We start from the raw sequence: 27,483 nt of genomic DNA, 5'->3' as shown, positions 1-27,483 counted from the left end.
TTTTTAAGCTATAAGCTAGTTGCAAACATTAAAAGCTTTTCCATTGCCAAATATACCAGATACAGCCTGACCTAGGCTAAGCTGGCAACACTGTCGTAGCGACATGTTGAAAACATCGATGGTGCAAACAGTCGATTTTGAAAACAATATCCAAACATCGATAGTATCGATAGTGCTCCGATGTATTGCCACCACTAATTCACAAAGCATCTACACATAAGTTTCATTTTTTTCCGTTAAGTGTAATCATTATTTATTTTTTAAGTGTGCATTCAATAAGAAAATGTCATCGCGAAGGTAAATCCAATAGGAAATTTGACAATTTACCCGTAGAAACACACGCGCGACACAGCAGGCTGTGCGTGCGTATGTGTGGCACATATGTACACACGTTCCCCCGCCCGTCCCCCTTTGGCCGACCGCCACCCAACACATACACTGGCACACGCTCCCAACTGGGCTATTTACATATGTATAAGTAGATACAAAAGCAATGGCAGAGCGAAAAAAAAGAAAAACAGAAACAAAAAAAAAACGGTTGAGATAAAAAGTGCAATAAAGTGCCGAACGTGAGCGAAAGAGTGGATGCAACGGCAACGGCAATGGCAACGGGCATCAGCGGCTGGAGAATTGTAGTAACTGTTACACCTACAGCTGTTGCTGGGGCGGGGGCGGTGGCAGTGGCGGTGGCGCTGGCGCTGAGATGATATTGTGTGCGCCGCCTAGCGGGTAACCAGTAAGGGAACTACTGCTCTCGCCACTAAAGATCTGTACTTTCCGCAGATGGTTCCACCCAACGATATCTGGCATCGAAGCTGAGAAACTGCTACAGGAGCAGGGATTCGACGGCTCCTTCCTCGCCCGCCTCTCCTCCTCGAATCCGGGCGCCTTCACGCTCTCCGTGCGCCGCGGCAACGAGGTGACCCACATCAAAATCCAAAACAATGGCGACTTCTTTGATCTCTACGGCGGTAAGGCGCTTGTGGTTCTCACTCCCGGGATCTTAACCCTACTAATCCGCAAATCGGGTTTCCCGATCTATTTAAAAATTGCAGGTGAAAAGTTTGCCACACTGCCGGAACTGGTACAATACTACATGGAGAATGGCGAGCTGAAAGAGAAGAACGGCCAGGCCATCGAGCTGAAACAGCCGCTGATCTGTGCCGAGCCCACCACGGAAAGGTGAGTCCTTTAAATTGTAAGACTGATGCTATAGACTTGGGAACTCCCTTACGGTGACATTATCATCGACTTATTTTAGAATCTTCTAATATTGTCCATGACTAGGTTGGGAATATGTTTTTATAGTTTTTGGAATGTTACCAGGATGCCTCTTTTGCAGAGATGTTCTTAATCATAATTAGTCATAATCTTCATATATTGTTGAGTCCTGTAAGTTTGAGATCGATTTAAAATATGACTATGACTAGTCAACTAGCAAGTCTGAAAAACATATCTGTATGGGTAATTTTAGCTTTCGAATGTTAATAGTTTTAAAGTTGAAATACTATCAGCTCGGTAACCTTTTCTGGGAGATATTTTCTGCTGATCTTTTTGATCTGATTTATGTTTCTACGTAATATGTATGTCATATTAGTTTTATTATGATTCCTAGACGGAATTTGTAATTTTTAAAATGGGATTTATCATTATATCACATTGGTCCCTTAATATTATAATGAGATATATTCACTTTATTTAACTTGTGATCATCTTCCTGGAATAGATCCACTTTTTCGTATATTTCTTCCCTAATTCCATGCCAGCCCCATGGCAATAGATGGAATTATAGTCGCAACGGAAATGTGACATCATTAAGGAGCGAGCTGGAGTTGAGGCCCTTTCGAAAAATTAGGTCATCAGCAATGGAGTGAAGTGCTACCTGTTCCCTTGAAATTCCATGACCTACATTAGCTCCCGCCACTGGGCTGCCTTGTCTTGCCCCAAGGATAAATCGTATTTATTTACTTTTGTGCGCATTCTGTGGGAAGTGTTCGTGTATCGTGTTTACAAAAGCGATCTCTCCACAGTCTAAACATCCATTCCAGTTGCGGGGGGCGCTTAGCTTATCGGGCTTTCCCCCAATTGTTATCGATGACTGCGACGAAATTGGGGCAGGGCCACATTTCGCATCCATCTGCACCCCTCTCCCGTGCTCCGGGAAAACAGCTGTTTTTTTTTATTCTTTCAACGTTGACAAGAAGGGGACGATGAGTTCCCGGATTTGTTAATAAACATTTGAACATTATGTATGTTGTTTTGTTTATGAAAAGACGACACCACCTCGCGCACTCACACGCACATGGTCGCCTTGGTAGTGTGTGTGTATGTGTTTGCGTTGGTGCTCCTCGTGAATGTGTTTGTGCGATTGCAGAGCCGACGCGCTGTCTGCTGATGATGAAGAAATCTAAAACCTAAAAAAATACAGTAATTTTTTAGTAATTTATAAAAGATTTTATATATACTTATTATGTTATTTTCTGTTTTTTGACTGTTACAATAATTAGGTAATTAGTATTAGTATTCACTTTACATTTTGTTGGAAGTTTCGTTGTTGTGCATTGCCTTGTTCTCTTGTCCTTGTGTGTGTTTGTGGATACCCTTTCTAAAGAGCATGATGGTTTTTTGCAGGCTTCTGCCATATTATTTTATTATAATTTTAGTCCGAAGTTTAAAACTATGTGAAGGATTTCCGACCCTATAAATCATAAACATATATTGATCAGCATTAACAGGCGAATCGTTTTGGCCATCTCAGGTAGCAAAACAGACATTTTTAATTAAAAAAAAAAAAAATTAAAGGGTTGCATCGTTAAAATGTGCAAAAATTAAAAAAAAAATTGGATATCTTAAAAAGTAAAATTTAGTATGCAGATTTGTTCAGCGCCAAACAACTAACACAGGAACACTTTTCGAATTGAAATTAATGCATTTTTGACATAGTTACGCGATTTTTAAACTTTGATTGTCCCAACAAATATTTTAAACATGAAAGGAAAGGAAGGCAAGCCGAAGTGTATAGCCTTCGATCACTCGGAATTAATACAATATAAAATATATATATTTGTGCTAACAATAAAGTAATGCATTTCATTCACCGTTTTGCATTTTCCTCAATTTTTAACGACGTTTGTATGGCAGCTATATAATATAGTAGTCCGATTTTCTTAAAATTGTACAAAAAATTCTAAACTAATATTTAATAGCTATATATCAAGTTTGATGAAAATCTGTTGATAACTGGGATAGTTATAATTTTGTTTCTTAAAATGTTCCGATCGTTCCTATGACAGCTATATATATGTATATATATAGTCTACCGATTCGTCATGCTCCGATTTATATACTAGTAACATTATATCGATAAATAACTCCATAGTTTCATTTAAATAGCTTAAATTTGTTCCAAAACAAATCTCGCACATCTGTGCATATGATTCCCAACTTGTTCTAACATCCCCGGAACGAAGTGGCTGCTGCCGGCCACGTCTTAGAAATGTGTTGTGTTAAAAAAGTTGCAAGTCATTGTTTATTAGCGTTCAAAGTTAGTAACTGATCATACATACTTACGTACTTGCTATAGATACTTCCTGATCATAGTTACTTACTGGTCATAGATACTTACTGGTCATAGATACTCACTGTTCAGAGTTAATTAATGCTCATAGCTACTTACTGATCATAGCTACTTACTATTCAGAGTTAGTTACTGCTCATAGTTTTTTTTCTTAAATTATCCGATCGTTCCTATGGGAGCTATATATATATATATATAGTCCACCGATCCGCCATGCTCCGACCTTTATATGTATATTAGTAAAATTATATAGATAAATAACTCCATAGTTTCATTTAAATAGCGTAAATTTGTTCCAAAACAAATCTCGCACATCTGTGCATATGATTCCCAACTTGTTCTAACATTCCCGGAACGAAGTGACTGCTGCCGGCCACGTCTTAGAAATGTGTTGTGTTAAAAAAGTTGCAAGTCATTGTTAATTAGTGTTCAAAGTTAGTAACTGATCATACATACTTACGTACTTGCTATAGATACTTCCTGATCATAGTTACTTACTGGTCATAGATACTCACTGTTCAGAGTTAATTAATGCTCATAGCTACTTACTGATCATAGCTACTTACTATTCAGAGTTAGTTACTGCTCATAGTTTTTTTCTTAAATTATCCGATCGTTCCTATGGGAGCTATAAATATATATATATATAGTCCACCGATCCCCCATGCTCCGACCTATATATATTAGTAAAATTATATAGATAAATAACTCCATAGTTTCATTTAAATAGCGTAAATTTGTTCCAAAACAAATCTCGCACATCTGTGCATATGATTCCCAACTTGTTCTAACATCCCCGGAACGAAGTGACTGCTGCCGGCCACGTCTTAGAAATGTGTTGTGTTAAAAAAGTTGCAAGTCATTGTTAATTAGTGTTCAAAGTTATTAACTGATCATACATACTTACGTACTTGCTATAGATACGTCCTGATCATAGTTACTTACTGGTCATAGATACTTACTGGTCATAGAGTTAATTAATGCTCATAGCTACTTACTGATCATAGCTACTTACTATTCAGAGTTAGTTACTGCTCATAGTTTTTTTTCTTAAATTATCCGATCGTTCCTATGGGAGCTATATATATATATAGTCCACCGATCCGCCATGCTCCGACCTATATATATTAGTAAAATTATATAGATAAATAACTCCATAGTTTCATTTAAATAGCTTAAATTTGTTCCAAAACAAATCTCGCACATCTGTGCATATGATTCCCAACTTGTTCTAACATCCCCGGAACGAAGTGGCTGCTGCCGGCCACGTCTTAGAAATGTGTTGTGTTAAAAAAGTTGCAAGTCATTGTTTATTAGTGTTCAAAGTTATTAACTGATCATACATACTTACGTACTTGCTATAGATACTTCCTGATCATAGTTACTTACTGGTCATAGATACTTAGTGGTCATAGATACTCACTGTTCAGAGTTAATTAATGCTCATAGCTACTTACTGATCATAACTACTTACTATTCAGTGTTACTTACTGGTTATAGATACTTACTGTTCAGAGTTACTTACTGGTCATAGATGCTTACTAACTCTTCAGGGTTAATTACTGATCATAATACTTAATTCTTTATAATACTTAAAGTTCGTTGATACTTCCTGAAATTAAAAATTATAATTATAATACCTTGCTATGGTATAAAAATGATCAAATAAAAATTTCGATTTCAAGAATCTTGCTGAGATAAATATAATTTTATTCAGTGAAGGAGTCATTTCCGACCCTATAAATCATATATATTCGTAGTCAGCATTAACAGTCGCGTCGATCTAGCCATCTCAGGTCAAATAAATTTTTTTACCAATTTTTTCCAAATTTTATAAGGAGTTGCATTGTTAAAATTGTCAAAAAATTGGCAAAATTTGTAATTTTTTAAAATTTTAAATTGAGTATGCACATTTATTAGCCGTACAAAAACTAGCATAGGAAATCTTTCCGAATTAGAATTAATGCTTGTTTGACTTAGTTTTGACTATTTTGAAGTTTGATTTGTCAAAAAAAAAAATGTGGTATAAAATATAATAATTTAATTTAAATTATGATCGATTTCCGATTCGATTCTATAATTTAATTACTACATACTGCAATGGTTTTGGTTTCCCAAAGTTAGTTTCCTTATTTTATTTCTATATAAAAGACATATGCATTTTTGCTTATTATGTATTTCTAAAGCTAGAAAAACACTTGTCGTTTTATTATTATTGAAATTCAATGATAAATAATTGATTTTTGATGTCTGTGACTTTCTTTAGTAAATGGAAGAATATCTAGAAAGAATGTGATAGAAAAGCCTTTCATTAACTTTAGCATTTTTTAAAAAGAATTTAAAGCTAAAGATTACTTCATGTACTTTAACTAAAACTCTATCAATAAATTCTTATTATATATTTTTCTTGAATTCGTTGGTATTAGTATATTTTTTAATATCAGTCAGGTGTAATCTCTCACTTTCGTAATCAGAATGTTCTATATTATAAAAATGATAAGGTTTCTAAAAAAGATATTTCACCTTTAAGATATAACTTAATAATACTCTTCTTTTTTTTAAGTGACAAATTTCTAAGAGTTTTTTGATACTATTATTAAGATCAATGGGCCATTTTCACCATTATAATCGCTTTTTCTTTCTCGATTTCTTTGAGTTCTCGTGAGTTGCGGCTTATTATTATTATTGTTTTCAAGTCAAGATGAAATTTGTGGGTGAATAATTTCTAATTCCACTTAAATCGAACGCACACTCACACATAAACACACACTCACACCTGTTGCTCATGCTGATGTACACCCACAAAGCATTGACCATACAAGACCTGCATTGTTATTGTCAGTTTGCGTCTCTTTGTTATTGTTATTGTTATATTGGCTTTTACAACCCACACGCGCAAAATATTCGTTATTTATTGTATTTCTTTGCTTGCTTATTAATAATTTTTCACTCTTTTTGTTTGCTTTTTTTGTGTCCGCTGTCTACCCCGACCCATCAAATATTTTACGCTCTGTCTTTCTTAGTCTTTTTTTGTATTCTTTTAGCTTTCTTGCTTGTGTTCCGTGCATTTTCCGCATCCTATCGGGTCAAGTACCCCATATATACATATATATATAAGTATATATATACATATGTAGCCTGCATGCCACGCCCCACTTAATTAGGAATATAATCCAGATGCATAGAGAAAAAATATCACTGGCCTATATTTGTAAACATATTCCATTTATAAGTGAAGTATAACTCACTTTGGTCACACTGTTATCTCTTTTAAAAATTGCACTTGCCACTTTGGCCACACTCTTATTTCTTGCTTTAAGTAATTTTGTTTACAAATTGATTAGCATAAATAAATAAACACACCTAAATAGGAAATAAACTCAAATAAAGCCAACATACCTTTTCGTAGATTCTGAGATTTGATATTTAATCAAAAGCATTCCAATATCTTAGGAAATCTCAGTTTTCCATAAATCAGCTATTTTTGTTGCACAAATAGTTATATGATTCTAAATTATTTTTTCCGAGTGGTTCATTTGGGAACCTTTTTGACTGTGCTAAGACGCCGATCGACAACGACCAACTGACGTTAGCCACTTATCCTTGACTGGATGGAGCTCGTGACGTTGTCACCTTTTGTTTTTATTTTAAATTTTTTTTGTGTCGTTCTGGTTTGAATTTATTTTTAAAACCTCTCGAGTCGAGCTCCGTTTATTTTTAGCCCCACCGATTTGAAGGTGGTGCTTTATAATCGATCTGGCAGACCCAAAAATCATTATTTGATGTGCGAATCGGAATGACGTCAAACAAAGGGTTGGGATCGTATTTATATATATTATTTTTAGGGGTTTGCTGGGGCTGGATTTAATTAGGGGTTAAGAGCGTCAGTTGCATTGAAAGTGGGTTTATTGTGGGGGGATTTAGGTAATCAATATGAGTTGCAGTTTATTTATAAGACGTTTCTGTTATGAAACAAGGAAATTATATTACAATTTTTGTAACTTCTAGACTTTTAAACAATTATGTACGTTTATTGAAGCAAAGCATGTGTCATATTTAGGAAGGGATCTGCATTTGTATAGTATATAGTAGAGTGTTAATATAATCTGTGAAAACTCCCAGATCTCTCGAGGAATGTGAAAGATGCTGGCCTTCGCAAGCAGTTCAACTCTCGACATTCTCTGACCTTCTGGAAACCCAATTTCCCCGCAACATTTCACCACTTTTATCCCCATTCAGTGCGATGCACATTTCCATTTCCATTCCCACTTCCATTTCCATCGATCTTGACCTTTGATCGTGTGTCAGAATCGCGAGCGGAGGGCATTCCGAATGCTGACAACCGAATTGCAAATCACTCATTGTTTTTGTTTGCTTACCTTACCTATAGCGATGTATATAATTTACCTGTCGCACTTTTAATCGTTGCAATTAAAGACGATAATTGTTAATTGCTTTAGTTTACCGCACTTTCTTCCACAAATCAGAGAATCGTCAATTAAGTTCTCAAACTGTTTGTGCTGGATAATGGGTAATGGAGCTCCTCCTGTGCCCTTGCCCACCCATCCATCCATCCATCCATCCATCTATCTATCTATCTATCTATCGGACTCTCAAGTGCCTGAAATGCTAAATGCTTTCAATTTTCGCCATTAAGACAAGCCTACAAAAATGCTTGATAAATTATGCCATGCACGTAGCTCCTATATAGCTATAGCCATAGCCATATAGCAGTATCTGTATCGGTATCTGTATGTGGATCTGTACCCCAACCTCCATACGCTAACGTATCTGTATCTAAGTCATCGCCAGTAATACGGGAAAAGCAAAAGCAATAAATGTCTGTATAGAATCAAGCAAGTACACAACGAAAAATCTAATGGAAATTGGTAGATTTTTATGAGGTAACCCTTAACAATATGTATCTATATTTGATCTGAGCATATCTTTGTAAGCCCTGAAAGTCTATCAAGTTCTTGATATAATGCTTAGTAAGTTAACTTAAATTGATAGACTTTAGGTTGCAATACTTTATATACTGGATAAACATGATATAGAATTATATGTTAGCATTATCCAGCTCAAGGTTTCTACTTTCCACACATCATTCCAAGCTAACTTAATTTCCATAACGAATTCTTTTCGTTCTGCATACTTGTTTCGCTCTGTGCAAAATGCAAATTAAATGAATTTGTGCTCATCTGCAGGTACTTGTTCCCACCTCCACCCACACCTCCATTCCATCAACCATTTTAACACCCACTGACCACTGTCACTGCCCTCGATCATGACATCCGTCCGGGACAACACGAGGTACTTAACAGATGCATCCTATACAGGGGTTTATATAGTAAATCCATCTATATATGGTAGAGAAGATGGGGCTTAATGATGCACAACTGTACTCCTAGGGCTCATTATATAAGACTCGCTTAGATGAATTGTGGAGCATGACAAGCACTTAATTGTTGACAAACTAATTGAATATTAAATACACAACTTGATCTAAAGGCAGGCAGTTAAACTGTACTTCCAAACTATGGTTTTATGTAGCAAAATGCCATATAAGAAATAAGGTGGTTAGCATTTGTAGATCGTTACACCAGTAATCCCTGTAATCTGCCATATCTAATCCAATTAAATGCCACTTGTTACATATATTATATACTCTGAAACTGAGACTAATAGCTCCAATTTGAAGGGTTCTTTCCCTTGCCGTGCGAGCACTTTGATGAACCAAATTAAATTTGAAACGCACGTAAATGTGCGCAAATCGAGATGTCTGATCATTAATTCGTTGGCATCCTAAACTGCCCAGCGTACGACAATTTAAAGCTCTCGGCACGAACCGAATGCGTCCATCCCCCGATTATTTATTCAGGTAAATCCCTCGTCAACAAAACCTCACCAAAACAAAGAGCCACAAAAGACGTCTCATGTAGAGTCAATAAATGGGATGTGATCAGAGTGAATCGTTGGGAGGGTAAGGAAAATCGGGAATCAATATATATTAGAGGCCAACGAACCGGATCGGGGGGAAACTATCTTTTCTACGAAAGGAAAACTGCCTCATTTTACGATCGAAATCCGGGAGTAAATCCCCGGAGGCAGGTGGGAGATCTGACATGGTGGGACTCACGTAGGCGCCGCCTACAAAATATCTAAATATATAGAATAATAATAACGATGATCGTAAATCTTGGCAGTTATTTGGAGCATGGGAACCCTGTGAGACCCTATCGTAAATCGTTGCACCAAAATAGCAAAATCCCATCCCATCTCTGGCCCAACCCTTTGCACATGCAACCCTTTGAGTAAATGTGGAATAGAAAGCACCACACCCATACCCAACCCACAAAAATCAACTATAGCTGGTGTAATAACAATAAATAAGTAGCCAACAAATGATCAAGTTTTCCGGGAGATTCATCCATTTCAATAGTACTGAAAATGTTGTATAAATCATCATTTATGTCCTTACTAAATCAATTATTTGATGACTTGTTCACGAGTCAAGCAATAATGCTTTTGTTTATATTTTAGTTATAGATGACAGATTCCAAATTCCAAGATGATATTCGGTTGAGTTCAAAAGAACACGTCCATAGATCAGTCCTTGCCATCACTTCCATTGATTTGGCTGTCTAACCCATTTTTGGGGATTGGCACGCTTCGGGGCTTGGAGCCTCTGATTGGCTGCCATTGCAGGCGGCTTCTCAAGCCCAAAAACCCGAAGCCGAATTCGGAATGGCAAAACAATTAATGTTCGGACTCATAGTTTTTTGTGTGTTTTTGTGTGTGCTCGGCATATAAAGTGCGAACCAAGAAATTATGAACAATAAATTATGTTTATTATTTCTGTACCCTCCAAGCTCTCCCCGATTATTTGGTTGTGCCCAAATGTGGTGTCGGTCTTCCAGCTCCCAATCCCGATTTCGGGATGGCCAAGGTCGTCGGTAGTGAAGCTCAAACGGGGACACGGAGCCGGAGACTGTATTTCTGGGTTGAGCACGCACATTGATGTGGCCTCTAGGCTCCTCAGGTCTACATTTCTAAGCAGGTTATTTACCAGAGATTCCATTCGTATCAAATCTATCCCACCCTAGTCACAGATTCACTCATATTCACCTGGGTAAACTGCTATGTTTTCTGCTTAGTTTTATGACAACTTCAAGTGCTAGTGCAACATTCTTGACCCGCCCGGCCCAGTGTGGTTTACCATCGAATCTGGTCTGGTCACCATCCTGTTTGCATTGATGCATGCAAATCTTGTTGCGGGATTTTCCCCGCGCACACATCTGATTTATGCTCAGCAGTTTCACTTTTTGAGTACATTTTCAATTTGGCTCGAGTTCGAGTTCTGTTCTGTTCTGTTGGGATTCCAATGAAAAACCTATGACGAAATTTAGGAAAGATATACATATGTACATATATAAACTGTGTTTTTGAGGTATCGCGTCGAGTGTTGCTAAGATCGCAGTTAGCTGCCAGCAGGCGGGCGCACGTCGTCCCATTCAGATGGCCAAAAAATATGCTGAACACGTACGCTCCTCTGACGTCTGCGGCTGCGCTGTAAGAGAGCTTTGGATTGGATCTGGTAGCCCCTGGTCACCACTGACCGCACTGCCTCCGCAGTCCGACTCCTTGCCTAGATGGCCCCCACATTTGTTGCTGTGCTCGGTTTCAGTTTCATTTCCGGTGGCAGGCAATGGTCGGCGCTTAAAGCGTTTTTTTTGCTTCTCGATTTATATATATATGTATATATATATATATCTTACAAGCCAAGCGACATACACTCATATCACGAAATGACCATTTTCGGTTTGGAATTCATTTTCTGTGTGTATTTGTTTTGTTTTTTTCGAAATGTATATGATTCGGATTCTGATTGTGATGAAATCAATGATTCATCCAGGAGTACAGTCATCACTCAAACGCATAGAGAGGGGGTGGGTTCACTTTACTCAAAAAGTGTGAGTTTGAACCTCACTCAAAAGTTGTCAGAGTTAAAATTTGAGTGAAAGGCGAAGGAAAACTTTACCTTATCCTTTTTAGTCCATGGCGCCCAACGAGCGATAAAGTACCTCTTAAGCAGTGCAGGCCAGGATACAGAGCTATGTAAGCAGTGTAGAACAGCAAGCAGTGCATGCTGTCAATCAATGTCTCCCGAAAACATCTTTTGTTTTTCTTTATTTTCTCTGCTCTCTGCCTGACTGTTAAAACCCATAAACAAAACCCCCTTCAGAAAATTTGTAGCAGGAAGGGTTTAAAACGAAAAGCCGGGTGCGGCTACATTTGGATTTAAAAACAAAAAGCACAGCCCACAGCCAGACAAGATTCATTCATACACCAGAGCTTAGAACATCAAGGCAGCAATCCAGCAAACCCACAGCAGAGAATTCCTCCAGCAGCACAGCAAGTTACAGAGATACAGAGAGACTAAAAGATACTGAGATACAGATACAGAGAGAGAGAGAGAGAGAGAGCACGGAAAGACGACGTCAAGAATTCAAGCAAAAAGCTTCAGACACGGCAGCTGTCGCCTCATTCTCGAGTTGCGGTCCAACGGGTTAACACACACGCAAAGCAGGGCAGCTCAGCTTAGCCCCGCTCGCAAGCAGCGCCGATCAAACCGCTCGGCAAGCAGTTCATCGTAACGTTATTTTTTGTTGTTGCAAAAGAATTTTCCAAAAAAGCGAAAGCAAAACTGTAAATTATAATGCCTTCAGCCACATTCGTCCTGGAGCATTTAATGGCGGCACAAACGCGTCTCAACGAGCAGCCACCGGCACCAAAGGTCAACAAAGCCATTACCACCATTGCTCCCGTTGCCAAAGTCAAGTCCTACGAGAAGAAACTGATGTTGGCTATCAAGAAAATTGTGCAATAATAAACAAATTTAATACAACAAAAAAGAACGGGGTAAACAACACTCTATTTGAGAAGCTCTATAGACTTAATCGCGAAGCCTGAACAGCGATCAATAAAATAGCAAATAGAAAACAAAATAAACAGCGGCAAAAAAACAAAAACAAAACAAGAATTCTTGTTCTCCAGTGTGTGTGTTTGTGTGTAGTGTGTGGGCAAGTTGTTACATAAAACAAAAAAGAACAAAGTAATAGCAATTCCCCCAAGTATATATCAACGAGAAAGACGCATTTTTCCGCAGTGGAATATTACCACTTGACGACGTTTATTATAATTTTTTTTTGTTAACTTTTCTTTGGAGTGTTGAAACGAAAGTGTACAAAATGTTGTTTAACAAATGTCTGGAAAAGTTGTCCAGCGTGGTCAACCACAAGCTGCAAGAGAAACAAGTCTACAATAACAACAATAATAATATAAATAATAATAACAACAATAGTGTAAACAACAATGCGTACAATAAGCAGCGAAATTTCGAGTACGAAAGAGCCATCCAGGCCCACTATGGCTCTGGCAAGGAGCGTGAACGGGATCGGGACAGGTGCAAAGAACGGGTCAAGGCCAAGTGCCAGAAGGCAAAGGCCAACCGTTCTCAGCCAGCGGATAGCTTACAGCCCGCCACATCTTCTGGAACTCCTACAACTCCTCCTGCATCATGTATGACCCACGACGAACTGGCCCAGATAATCCGGGGGGCAGCAACCAAAAGTCACAAGAGTCCCTTCCACAACAATCGCCTCAATCGACGCCGTCCGCTATCCGCTCAGCCCTCCATTAACACCACCACCATCAACGAGTCCACGTCCTCTGCATCGGCCTCAACATCCACCGAGTCACTGCATCAGCTAAGCCAGCACACCTCCTATCCGGCCACACCCACCTCGTGGACAGCTACGCCGCCGCAGTTTCCAGCGGCCTTTGGCGGAGCCAGCTGCTCCACCAGTACCCTGGCCCTGCTGGCCACCATGCGCGTCCAGCTTCATGGTTACACGTAAGTTCGTCTAGAGTTTTCCATCAAGGAAGCCCCCTCCTTAAAACAAGGTTAAAGGATTTGAAACCTGCTAATGATATCAAAGTAAAGTTCATAAAATAATCAAATCAAAGGTAGCATAGGAAAAAAGAAACGTCAGCGATTAACTAATTAGGGGCGCGTGCGAAATGAAACATTAATTGTTATCAAAGTGCAAATTATTAACAAAGTTAGCAATGCCAACGACATGATACCCTGGAGTATATGGTCAAGACCATCTTAGACTATATTAGATACATGTCTTTTGTTAAATATCAAAACCAGTTAACAAAAAAACTCTGTTATTTACAAAACACAGACCCCCAGACTTCAGGTTCCGGTCACTAACGATCCGAGAAGAGTCTGGACTCCAATCTGCTGCTGCCCATTAGCATTAACCCTAATAAGGGAGGCAATCACAGCTCACAAAAAAACACCGCACACTCAAATGAAATTGTCATGTGTTCAAAATTGCCACGCAAAATGAGTAAATATTTACGCAAAGCATTTGACAAGGAAAACAACAACAATTCAAAAAAAAAAGAGGCAGGAAAAAAGTCGTAAATTGACATTCTAATATGAATGAATATCGGTGGGGGGGCTTTGGCTTCGGATTTAGCTTCAGAATGTGCCTCATATATGGCATATATGTATAAATCAACCCCCTCATTCAATTAACCCATTGTCAAGCCAAAAATTCTCTATTTATTTTTACATTTAGAGCTTGGATTAAGTTGTTTGAGTAATTTTTTGGGAACTACGCACTTGAAAGTATTCCATGGAACATTCACTGCAACGCCAGATATTGTATCTTTTGGATATATTATCTGCCAAGTCTTCTCCCAATTGTTTACCTATGTCTGGTGAATGTCCACATTCCTACTCCAACCGAAGTCTTTAGGCTTTATCTGCCACGGGCCATGTGTGTATTTTGTTTTGTTTACTTTGCGTGGGCTGTCCCAGACTTGAAATCCTCTCATTCGGTTTCGCACATTTACCAAGAATCTACAGTTTGCCTGTGCTGGTTATGACCCACAAATTATCTTTGACTTTTGAGCTTGAATTCGAATTATGTCCGCTTTTGGCTCGCTCTTTATGGCCAATGTTAATCGGAATTGATACATTATAGGTGCAAGCGTTGATAATCTTGTTAACTTGGTCTATTAAGGGGAATTTGTAAACATTTGAGATGTGTTCGTGACCATTCTTTACCATTTATTAAAGCTGAAGTGCTTATCACACCTCCTAACCATTAAAATATAGTATCAAATGATGTGAGAATGATTTGGCAATAGCTTCGATCTTCAATCTTCAATCTCCAATTTCCGGTGCTAAAGGCAAGTCACGCGTTCATCACTTGTCACTTCACTAGGTCAACAATGGGGAAGCTCTACACCGAGATGCTGTTTTGTATTGATCTCTCTCTTTCTCTGGCTTTTGTTTTCCTTTCCCATTCCCATTCGGTTGATAAACAATTTATGAAATCACATATCAAGTAATGACTCTGCCTTCTGTTTTGCATATTTCCGTTTTTTCCATTGCACAACGAAATCAACTTTTGTGCCGTGTTTGTTGTTATTATTAATATTCTTTTTTTTTTGTTTTTACTGCCACTGTTCAAATAAATACGCTTTAATTTGTGCAAATTCATGCAGTTAACCGAATGCAAGATGCTCTCCATGGGAAGACCCAATTTCTAAGGGGGAAAAACTATCTGGAAAGTTTTCATGTGACAGCTTAATTTTTCCGCAATTACTTTGAAAGATTTCCATTTGGAATTCTACTTGGTTTGAACGGCTTGTTATTATAAATGTTGAACTGCTTGACTCCTGCTTGGTCCTTTGATCAGACTGTACCTGGACTCCTTTTATGCACTGCTTGTGCGTGGGTGATAGGGGTTAGGGTATGGGCAAGCATTCGCTGTTCTTTCCATTTCGAAAAGTTAATTTAATGAAGGCAACCCAGGCCTCAGTTTCAGACCCGTTTCGCTGCCGCCTTTCCAGGTGCGATGGCACACAAAAAAAAATTATAAAATAAAATAAACCTGTGACAAACGAAACAAATTAAAACCATACATATATATATACCATATTCCGAATCTGAATACAAAAAAGTTGCACATGCTCGCATGTAAATCTGTTTGTTGACCTTAGACGGCGCTTTCATGAATGGCGTGCAGCTTCCTTCGTATGCTAATATAATACACCCCGCACTGTACGTACATACGTAAGTGTAACTGTAAATGATGCAAAAAGTTGTGAAATTTTCACTGACGTCGCCCTGTATTCTGTTGATATTTTTGTCGCCTCGCCCGCGATTAACTCCAGTCGAGTCGATCTGATTTAAAATCGGTGAAGAAGAGAGAAGGGAAATCTGGGAGCTGTAAAAGTAATTTGTGAGTGCCTGCTATCGTCACAGTGCTAAAATTAAATATCAACAAACGAAGTATGGGTGGAGACAGTTGGGTTGAGTGGCTTCCACAAAGGATATGATATATGGATCGATGCAATCCGATCTGATCCGATTCGAGGCGATTGATAATTGCCAAGTTCAACTCGATTTCACGGGGTCAAACAGATGACGGAGAGCAGGCGAATTTTGAAAAAGATCTCTGGTCAGATAATCGCAAATAAACAATCAGTTAAAGCCAAAATGTGCTAATAGATGTGGTCTGAAAACTGTGAATTGTCTTATGTAAATATTGAGAACCTTTCAACACGGTCCGAATGTTGTGTCAGTTTTGAATCATCACAAAGAATGCGCAGTTCTTAAATCTTGTTTATGATTGCTTTAAACGAAAATAACTGTCTATATATAATTGATTCAATATAATTTGGTTTTATGCTAGTATTGTGAGACTTTTAAAAATAATTTTAATAATTATTTAACCATTTTTTGAGCTGTGGGTACAGTTGCCTCGGGCAAGCAGTTTACGCTTTAAACGGAAATAGTTATCTATATAGAACTGATACAATTTAATTTGGTTTATTTTATGCTAATAACAAGAGAACACCCTTGAGTTGCTTAAATAATTATATAATTCAAACGATTTAACCATTTTTTTGCGCTGTGGGTACAGTTGCCTCTGACAAGCAGTTTACGTGACATTTACATGTCATGCCCAAGCAGTGCGGTGTCCTGCCTACGTGCCAGCAGAGATCGAGAGACCGGCTCGTAATAGTTTTTCCAACTTCCGTTTGTTGCTAAAAATAAACCTATAAACTCATTCTTATCACTACCAAGCGATCGGGTTCGGGCCACCTTGAATCTGTAACAGGCCGTCCAGAGAGGGAGCGAGAGCGAAAGGAAGACAGAGACAGACAGACAGCATTGAAATTCACGACGCTCTAATGTAATGTTAATTGTTTCTACATGAATTTCTATTAATAGCCAAGTTACGCGGAAGATATACATATATATTGACTACAATCAATATGCACAAAATAGCTCAACTCTAGCTATCATTAATAGTTAATACCAAGCGATATATTGTTTTATTGAATGAATAATATATATAAATATTCGCAATACAGGACCTCTAATTTCATGAAGAAGAAACTTCTATGCGTTAGCATTAGCTTTTTGTTTTCCGTGTAGAGAGGTGGGATATCCGGGGGAACTGATCGGTGCTCAACCTATTGCATACATAAAACATGAGTCCGAGATCGAGTCACCTGCTTAAGCTAACCAACACCCAAAAAAAATGTTGCGGGCTCTTGATGACATATTTTATGATATCTATGACCCCAAAGGCAGTGTATTGGAACCGGCTTAAGGACAACTCAATGTTGTCAATTGTTTTCTACATTTTGCTCGGATTTTGTATATTCTCTTCTTTGCTTTTTTATTTGAATTTATTTCTTATTTTGTGGTGGCGACGAACTCGAAAGCGGGCTAAGAGCTAAAGAAGAAGCAGCCAAAGCAGCAACAGCACATGGTCGATAATGGCATTCAAAGCGAGTTTTTTAAGTTAGTGTTATTTATGCAAAATAGTAAGTAGAAGGCAAAACGAAGCGAAACAAAACCAATGAACTATTAAGCCTAGCGTTAAGGTGTGCAAAATCGAAGTGCGAAATACTCTCAGAACGAGATTGATCTTAATCAGACCTATAGATGAAAACAGAACCGATTTGGTGTTTGATTTAAATATATATCTTTTGAAAAGAACTTGCTCGCAAAGGCAAGAGGGAGTTTAAATATTTAAATATATTTTTAGTTTTAATTGGTTAAGCCTTAAAGTATATAAATTTGTGACTAAAACACTTATAAAAAAAAAAATGAATGAGTAATGCAAGTTAAAAACTTTGCTTGTTTTACAACCAATTTTTATTAGGTGTCGTCGTCAAGCAGTTCTTCACTGCTCAAAGCTTAATTTGTTCTGTGGTGTTTTTTGTTCGCGGTTTTTATGCTGTATTAAGTTAGTAAGCTTAATTTTAAGCTACCGTTTTTCTATGTCACATCACCGTCACAATTGCAAATGCAATTGGCGATGGCCAGTCTCAAGTCTGTCAAGTCGAGTCAACAGACGGACAGACGGGTCGACTTATAAGTCCCGGCCCCAAGTCCCAAGTAGCTACCTCTAGCTGCTGGTTTTGATTCGACTTGCACTTTTCCACACGGCGTATGCGTGTTGTTGCTACCAGCATTGCTAATACTATTTGGAAAAGCAAAAAGCAAAAGCAAAAATCAACTGCTATTGCTATTGCTGTGGCCGTGTTGCTGTTGACTGTTTTCTTCCAACTTTGGTTAGTGTATTTGCTTGCTACAGTAAAGTCCTATAGCTGTTCAATTATATTCAAAATACTACTTGGTAATATTCTAATATTTTATTTATTTTGTAGTTTTCTTAATAAGTAAACAAAGCAGTTATAAAGCAGTAGTTTCAACATGGCGCCCGAGTATTCCAAGGATACGAATGTGATGTTCACACTTACCTTATATTTGTAAGCAGCTGTACTCTTGGAATCCACTATGGAAGCTATACTGTACCTATATTCGATTTGTATTTGGTTGTTGTTATTTCTTGTTATTGTGACCGCTGCTGCTGTTGTTGTTGTTGTTGTTTTTCGGAATTGGTGCTAGTATTTTGCGCTTTTGCGCGCTTCTCGTATAGTTTGTAATTGCATTTCGAGCGCGCACGTAGTCGCACTCAGTCAGTTAGTCAGTCAGTCAGTCAGTAAGCGAGTGAGTCCCGTAAAAACTGTTCACTTGGATGCGCCATCAGTTGGTATATATACATATGTGGGGTTTCCTTTTAATCGCTGTACACACATACATATATGTATACTAAAACACCCCTATTTTTAAATATTCCTTTACAGATGGTTTCATGGCAATCTTTCCGGCAAGGAAGCGGAAAAATTGATCCTGGAGCGGGGCAAGAATGGTTCGTTTCTCGTCCGTGAATCTCAGAGCAAGCCCGGTGATTTCGTTCTATCCGTTCGAACGGATGACAAAGTAACGCATGTCATGATCCGATGGCAGGTGAGTTTCTAAGCCCAAGTCCAAGTCCAGTTCCCCCCCATATTTTTCCCCTATTGAAAAAGTGCATAATGCAAATGTAAATCGATGGCAGTATAGCAACAAAGTCGTCGCACTGCCCATAAAGTTCCTCATCGCCTGACCTTGGGCTCTCCGAAGTCTAGTGTGTGTGTGTGTTTGTGCATTTGTGCTGAATGTGTCTAAAAAGCCACAGTCTACCCTCGATAAAAGGGCAAAGAATACCTAATTAGCTTCCTTTAGTTCTGAATAAATACTAAATGAAATATTAAAATAATGCCTGGGATAAAACCTTTTTAAAGTTTCTAAATTTTGTGAAACATTTTATATTCATTTTTTTTATTTAATACTTAACTTGCTTTACTTTAATTTCCTAGAAGTTGTACTGTAATATCAAGTTCACACCAAGTGTTAATACTTGCACTGCTTGCAAAAAGGATATAGCTAAGCTCAGCCCAAGCAGTGCATTTACAGTTTTATCTATGCATATTTCCGAGAAAACTATGCTTTGCCTTTAATATTTCTTTATAATTATTCTATTTCCATTTATTATTTATTATTTACTATTTACTATTACTATTGCTATGCGCGTCTATTTGCGGCTTGCGGCTTGCGGTTGCAATTATGCCATTTACATGTCTCGCTGGCCTTTTTCCCATTTTGTTCGTATTTGACATTGCAGTCACGTTTTCGATTTTATTAGCTAATCTCTTGACGCTCCATCGAATTCATTGCTATGCACTCGTGTCCCGCATTGTAATACTAACTCCTACCCCCACTCAAACGAAAGGTAACTTTACCTGCTAAAAACCCCCCATAAATATTCAGTTAAATTCTCTTTAAGAAAAGGGAAATTCCCTGGTAGTACCTTTTCTTGTAAATCCCTTAAATAAGTTCTAAAATCTTCCAAAACACCAACTTAATCGAAAACCCCCTCCATTTTCAGGATAAGAAGTACGACGTTGGAGGCGGCGAATCATTTGGAACATTGTCGGAGCTGATCGAGCACTACAAACGTAATCCCATGGTGGAGACGTGCGGCACGGTGGTGCATCTGCGACAGCCGTTCAATGCCACCCGGATAACGGCGGCAGGTATCAACGCTCGTGTAGAGCAGCTGGTCAAGGTAATCTATCTCAGACCAAGTAACCCTGGCAGGTTAATAATATAAACTCTATTCAATTGCAGGGCGGTTTCTGGGAGGAGTTTGAGTCACTGCAGCAGGATAGTCGGGATACATTCTCGCGGAACGAGGGCTACAAGACGGAGAACCGCCTGAAGAATCGTTACCGCAACATTTTGCCATGTGAGTGTTGCCTCCAATTTGTTACTTATACTTAAAGTAATGCATTACTAGAGTCCTAATCGATACCCTCCTCTTCCACAGATGACCACACGCGCGTCAAACTGCTGGATGTGGACCATGGCGTTGCCGGAGCAGAGTACATCAATGCCAACTACATCCGTTTGCCCACCGACGGCGATCTGTACAACATGAGCAGCTCGTCGGAGAGCCTAAACAGCTCGGTGCCATCGTGCCCGGCCTGCACCGCGGCCCAGACACAGCGGAACTGCCCCAACTGCCAGCTGCTGAACAAGACCTGCGTGCAGTGTGCCGTGAAGAGCGCCACGCTTCCGTACAGCAACTGTGCCACCTGCAGCCGCAAATCGGACTCGCTGAGCAAGCACAAACGCACCGAGTCCTCGGCCTCGTCCTCGCCCTCCACGGGTTCCTTGGCCAATGGCCATACAGGCCCTGGAACTCCCACCAGCCTCTCGGGTCTCTCCGGCATCTCTGGAGTGTCGGGTGCCTCTGGCTGTCTAGCCGGATTGCTAAAGAAACACTCGGGTGAGACGCCCTACGGTTCCGGCGGTGCGCTTTCCATGGCGGAGCGAGAGCGGGAACGGGAACGCGAGATGTTCAAAACGTACATCGCCACCCAGGGCTGTCTGCTCACGCAGCAGGTGAACACCGTCACGGACTTCTGGAACATGGTCTGGCAGGAGAACACTCGAGTCATTGTGATGACCACGAAGGAGTACGAGCGTGGCAAGGAGAAGTGCGCCCGCTACTGGCCCGACGAGGGCAAGACGGAGCATTTCGGGCCGGCGCGCATTCAGTGCGTCTCGGAGAACTCCACCAGCGATTATACGCTGCGTGAGTTCCTCGTCTCGTGGCGGGAGCAGCCGGCGCGCCGCATCTACCACTACCACTTCCAGGTGTGGCCCGACCACGGCGTACCCGCCGATCCCGGCTGCGTGCTCAACTTCCTGCAGGACGTGAATACGCGACAGGGCAACCTGGCCCAGGCGGGCGAGAAGCCGGTATGTAAAGGAAATACAGCTGTCCCAGCCTAGTCCAGAAGCTAACCATGTGGTGTATTTATCTCACTCCCACAGGGCCCCATCTGTGTGCACTGCTCGGCGGGCATTGGACGCACTGGCACCTTCATCGTGATCGACATGATCCTCGATCAGATCGTCCGCAATGGTAAGCTTAGATTATCCTCCTGTTCCTGGATAGATACTAATACTTTTCCTTAATCTCGTTCCAGGATTGGACACTGAAATCGACATCCAGCGCACCATCCAGATGGTCAGGTCGCAGCGCTCCGGTCTCGTCCAGACGGAGGCGCAGTACAAGTTCGTTTACTATGCGGTGCAGCACTACATCCAGACACTGATCGCCAGAAAGCGCGCCGAAGAGCAGAGCCTACAGGTTGGCCGCGAGTACACCAACATCAAGTGAGTAGCTGCAAAGCGCTTTTCCGGTTTCCTCCTCGCTAATAGTTACTCCTTTTTTGTGCAGGTACACCGGCGAGATTGGCAATGATTCACAAAGATCTCCATTACCACCAGCAATTTCTAGCATAAGTATAGCATCGAGTAAGGCACCGTCTACGCCGGGCAGCCAGGACTCGGGCATTTCGATGGCCATGGGCTTTGGGATACCCGGAACGGGTGGCGGTGGCAACAAGCATGCCTCCAAGCAGCAGCCACCGCTGCCGACTAGTGCCAGCAGCTCTAGCAATAATAATAATGCCGCTGGTGGAGCTAACAGCATCAACGGCACCAAGCAAGACTACAGCAGCGGCAGCAGCAGCAGCAACAGCATCAGCATCAGCAACGGGAGCAACAGCAATGGGAGCAGCAGCGGCCACAGCAATGGTAACGTCAATGCCCTGCAGGGCGGAATCGGTTTGGGGCTGGGCAATATGCGCAAGTCGAACTTTTACAGCGACTCGCTGAAGCAGCAGCGGGAACAGCAGCGCGAGGAGCAGGCAGCTGCTCCTGCTCCGGGAGCAGGTAAGCAGTCGCAGACGCAGCCGCAGTCACCGATGCAGCCGGCGCCACCGATGCGCCCGCGGCCCGGTATACTAAAGTTGCTCACCAGTCCCGTCATCTTTCAGCAAAATACAAAAACATTCCCAAAGACATGATCGGCCAGCGCCAGTCGAGCCATGCAACCACCTCCCCACAAGCAGCAGCTGCTGTTGCAACAGCAGCCACTGCAGTGGTCGCTGCGCCGCCACCGACACCGCCGCGCAAAACATGACAAATGAATTTCTAAGTCGATAAATCAGTACAGAACACAGACACAGAACACAATGCCGAGATGCTGCGAAATGCTTCAAAAGCCGGCAAAATAATCGCATCCACTTGCACTTGACAACTCCCGACAAACAAAGAGCAAAAAAGCAAAAGCGAAAGCAAAACCCACACGCACACAGACAACGAATGGTTTTCATTTATTGCAACCCGAAACCCAGCTCCAAACCCAAAACCCAAGCTCCCGATTTTTACTGTTGTACGTACGTCCCCTTAATTCTTTTTTTTTATTATTATTAATTGTAAAACTTTATTCTATATATTATATATATATTTTTTTTTGTAGTCGTGTGTAATGCTTAGTTGTATTGTATTGTATTGTATGTATGTATGTAGTTATCGTCGTCTCGCTTTATGTTGTAAGTGTTCCCAAATACCCAATCCTAATCCCAATCCCCCCAAGCCCCGGCATATTTATGTAATAGTTGTTTAAGGCTTTACAATCTGAGCGGAACTGCAGCAGACCCGCAAAAAAAAAGCAAACAAACAATAAGGCAAAGGATAATGTTTTTTAATAAGATTTTGTTTGCACTTCCCGTCCTCCTCCTTCGGATTCCACTCGAAATTAGCTTTAAAACTGTGTTCATTTCAAATCGAAAGCTAAAAGCTAGAAAACCCTTTGAAAAAGCCTCGATGTTGGAAGACGAAGGAGGAACGGGTAGAAGATGATGCAAACCTTTAAAGCAGATTCGAAAGAAGGCAGTAAGAATGTAACGATAGGATACAAACAAAAGCGTTGATTGTGATTCAAGTAACAGTGAGAACAGATGAGGCGAACAGAGGTGTGAACAGATTGCAAAACAGATGAGAACGGAATAGATGTGAGCACAGTTGCCAGACAAACAGAACAGATGAGAACAGAGAACAGAACAGATGAGAACAGAACAGAACGAGGTGAGAACAGATCAGATTTGACAAGTAGGAAAGCTAAGAAACGCTTAAGCGTGTCGTCCCTAGGATAAGAACCAAAAAACAGATAGGAAACTAAAACTAAAACAAACAAAAGCTGGACAAGATCTGTATGTATGCGTGTGTGTGTATATCTCTGGAATCCCAATCTCTATCCTCTCCCTCCTCCTTTTAACACTTTTTTTTTATATAAATGGATCTTAAAACGTAGTGTTTTGATGTGTGTGTTTTTTTTTTAATTGTAAATTATTTATATAGATCCTTGGCACATTGTGTTACATTTTTAATGATTGACAACAAATTGTATACCTTAAACTTATTGAATATTAATTCGTGTGGTTGTTTGTATTTGCTAGTATCTCGCTATCTCTTTTCGTTTCTTTTATCTCTTTCTGTCTCTCTGTCTTATTTTTCTGTGTATGTGCGAGTGTGTTCTTTATATTGTAAGAATATTATTATTATTATTATTATTATTATTATTATTTTAAACGCTGAAGCGGAATCAAACTCTATATGCAATATATAAGCACAGTACCTTGAAAACCGATGACAAAAACATTAATGAAATAATATATAGATACAAAGGAAAACCGAAAAGAAGAATATATAAGTCGTACAGGAATGAAAACATATACATACACTAACATAACTCAAGAACTCACAATCTAGAGACAGCATCAGTAACAAGCCCCAAACAACTAGATTATTGCTTAAGGGACGTAATCCATGCATATATAGTACATATATATATATATATATATAGATAATATATATATATATATATATATATATATATATATATTTATATATATATTTAAAATATACCCTTACTTTACTTCATATTTTACCTTATGCTTTTTGTAAGTGCTTTAAATTGTTATTATTCATCTTGATCTTGCAACGAAACAAGAAAAAAAACGCAAAACAAATGAAAACTAAAAAAACGAATACAAACAAAAAAAAAACTAAAGAGAAAACAACAACAACAACACAAATTATATTTGTATTTATACACATAAAAAATAAAAATATTTTATATGCGATACCACGAAGCACTTGATTTAATTTTCATTTCCGTTTGCCTTTCAGTTTTCCAGCTTCCGTTTACCATTTTCCATTTTCACTTGATTGCTGGTGCATGTTTTCTTATTCGACACTTGATTGCCTTCTTTGCCTTTCCTTTGTGAGTGTTCAAAACCAGATCCAAATCCAAATCCAAATCCAAATCCGAATCCCTTCCAAACCGAAACCCAATAAGCACAAGAACCCATAGAAAGCCTTAACGAAATGCCTACTAGACCCGACCAAGACGACCCGTCGCCAAATGAAGCATCATGACCGAAGGAGCGCACACAGGGAGAGGGCGGAGCAGGATCCCCGTCTCCCGGTTAGAACAATAAGTACTCATGTGTTCGCCCCACCCACCCACTCGACTAATGACTAACGATCCACTGACCCCTGATCCCCCCGTCTGGTCTTTCGCCACATTGACCAGCAACTCAAGAGCCAGTTACCAGTTGGAGGACGAAGCAAAGAGTTTGGAGAGAAGAGAGGAAACGGAATCGGAATCGGAAACGGAGAAGGAGAAGGATAAGGATAAGGAGAAGGTGTATGTAAGTGCGTGATCTAGTACTTTATATAGTTAGCCTATGATACGATAATTCAAATGGAGCATGTCGAAGCCTGGCTTCGACTGGGCGGCGACCTAGTGGCCCCCAAAAGCGAAGGTGAACCTGTACGTGTACGCATGAGTCCCCGATGGGGATTCAAATTGTTTTTGATCATTGAGCATGGACCCCAACATTGTGGGCGGGGTCCCAACGATAAAATCGTGTTGAATTTTTCTATAGCTTAGATAGGGAGAGAGAGAGAGAGGTGGAAATCGAATACTCAAACGGATACGGATACGCACAAAGAGGAGCTGGAGGAGGAACTGAAGCAGAAGCAGGAGCAGGAGCTGGTGGTGTTCCTGGAAAGCAGCCAAAAGCACAAAAGGAAGAGTCGCCTACACATAATGCCTCTACGCAATAGGCCTCGTCAAGCGCAACAACAAGCAACACCAACAACAAAATCATAAATCATAAAATTCAACTACGAAATAAGAACATAAACTTAAACATAAAGAAAAACAACGATGTTAAGATCATAAGAGTGAACCGAAATCAAAATATAGACGTACATATGTAGGAGATGTGGAGCAAACACCAACAGCCCAAGAGCAAGGAAACGCTTTAACTTAATTAATATATACACAATATTAACTCCCACAAATATATATAATATATATATATATATTATATAGGCGATAAATAGTAACGATCTCGTACGCAATCCAGACACCAACTATCCATAGTAATAACCAGAAGACACCAAGAGGAATGCGCTTAAGTGACTTACTTACTTTACATATATTCGCGGGTAAGAGACCTCAGACCTTCCATACCATGTCCTTCTCTCCTCTCCTCTCCACCAAACCACATCCACATCCACATCCAAATCCCCCGCCTCATAGGTGACCCTCGTACATCTATAAGCTAACCGCAAGATACAGATGCAACCTCACCCCGTGTTCGTAATCCCATTAAAAGTTGTTCGATTTTTAGGGAGAAACCTCGGTGCGGTTTTAATATTGCGCAAAACAAAAACAAAAACAAAACAACAACAAAATTATAGAATAATAATAAGAGAACGTTTACTTTGTTCAAATGTTGCCAATTGCATAATACAAGTGTTATAGTCCATCCACATGGACTATGAATATATATATATAAATATATTTAGTAAAGACAAAACGCGCAATTTCCCCATTGAATCCAAGAAGAACGTTTTAAAATTGAAAATCTATATATATACACGAGAGCAGGGCAGGAGTAGTAGTTCTCTTTAAATACAAGAACAAATATTAATCGGCCAACGAGCACTAGATATATATATATATATATGAATGTGTAGAATACCCAACGAATATTGTTGAATGATGCCGACTTGGGTCGAGATTCGAGATGTAAGCCTACAGATCGCAGATGTCAGATACTTATAGGTTATAGTCCCAGAGAACAAAATGGTAAACAAGCCCACGACGACGAAACGCGATAAACGTTTCTATAGCTTTAGATCGTAAGAATCAAATTGAAATCGAAATCCGAAGAAGATCGACGATCGTGTGAGAATCAGACAAAGGTCAGACAAACACCAAATAAGTTATAGATGAACCTCGTTGTAAATGTTATAGCAAATCTATATGTACTGTGTAAATCCGCGCAAAATCGAAAACAGAACGATACATTTGGAGAATTAAAACGAAAACCGAAACCTTAAGAGGCATAGCTGTTCGAAACATTATACGGATAATAACAATATTGAGATATACTCTACATTTTTGTGTCTGCATATTTGAAAGAAAAAGAAATATATATTATTGAATAAACCATATTACGAATAACCTTTCGAAAAAGTGTCCTTTTCTTTGCTTTTATATATTTATAGTAGGTATTTCGCTCTTCAAATCATCGGATCGTGGCTATATCTTTTGCCACTACATTTGTTGTTGCTCTAAACATCATATATGCATCATTCAGGCGATAAAAAGTAAAGCAAACCTTATAAAAACAATTTAATTTAAAGTACCCGCCATATCAGTTAACCGACAAATTTGAATTTAAATTTAAATAGTCGATCAGTTGCCGCCGTCAGTAAATCGATAAAAGTAGATGACGATAAGTTCGATAAATAAGGTTGACAAACTAGCTATTTTCTAACTAGATTTGAAACTCAGCTACAATGTATCTAAAGGAACAACTCCAATTTGCACCTCTTGCACTAAAATTAATCTGCCTTCTGCTCTTTCAGTTCGCCTGGTACTTCAGGTCCAGAGAAATGGACGATTTTGTACTGAAATTGTCCGAATTGAAGCCTCGTCTTTCCCTACAAGAACAACGACAACAATAAAAACAAC

At 39.6% G+C, this 27,483-nt stretch overlaps 1 protein-coding gene across 8 annotated transcripts; it reads left to right on the top strand.

Annotated features, from left to right (window-relative positions):
* Positions 1 to 78: 78 nt before the first annotated feature.
* Positions 79 to 26,982, top strand: csw (protein tyrosine phosphatase non-receptor type corkscrew). 8 transcript variants are annotated; one of them, XM_020947815.2, is made up of 11 exons: positions 79 to 297; positions 784 to 971; positions 1,056 to 1,182; positions 18,833 to 18,995; positions 19,957 to 20,136; positions 20,199 to 20,316; positions 20,398 to 21,335; positions 21,411 to 21,501; positions 21,566 to 21,755; positions 21,820 to 22,316; positions 22,421 to 26,982. In XM_020947815.2, exons 1-11 carry the CDS (start codon positions 284 to 286, stop codon positions 22,564 to 22,566), a joined length of 2,652 nt encoding a protein of 883 aa, XP_020803474.1. In that variant the 5' UTR covers positions 79 to 283; the 3' UTR covers positions 22,567 to 26,982. The 8 variants fall into 8 exon arrangements, with proteins under 8 accessions (XP_020803474.1, XP_086693637.1, XP_020803473.2 ...); XM_086837511.1 differs by having other exon boundaries at positions 125 to 297; positions 21,820 to 24,125; XM_020947814.2 differs by lacking the exons at positions 79 to 297; positions 784 to 971; positions 1,056 to 1,182 and adding an exon at positions 9,403 to 13,493.
* Positions 26,983 to 27,483: the final 501 nt, after the last annotated feature.

The sequence above is a fragment of the Drosophila serrata genome, unplaced genomic scaffold (assembly GCF_035046125.1).
Source record: "Drosophila serrata isolate PLE 108 unplaced genomic scaffold, ASM3504612v1 contig_310, whole genome shotgun sequence".
Classification (NCBI taxonomy): domain Eukaryota; kingdom Metazoa; phylum Arthropoda; class Insecta; order Diptera; family Drosophilidae; genus Drosophila; species Drosophila serrata.
The sequence above is the reverse complement of the archived record's forward strand: the minus strand, read 5'-3'. Positions and strand labels throughout refer to the sequence as shown.

Coding starts and splice junctions, on each gene's coding strand:
- csw (XM_020947814.2), top strand. CDS start 12,829: ATGTTGTTTAACAAATGTCTGGAAAAGTTGTCCAGCGTGGTCAACCAC. Junction 13,494..18,832: donor GTCCAGCTTCATGGTTACAC/GTAAGTTCGTCT, acceptor ATTCCTTTACAG/ATGGTTTCATGGCAATCTTT. Junction 21,756..21,819: donor CGCGAGTACACCAACATCAA/GTGAGTAGCTGC, acceptor TTTTTTGTGCAG/GTACACCGGCGAGATTGGCA.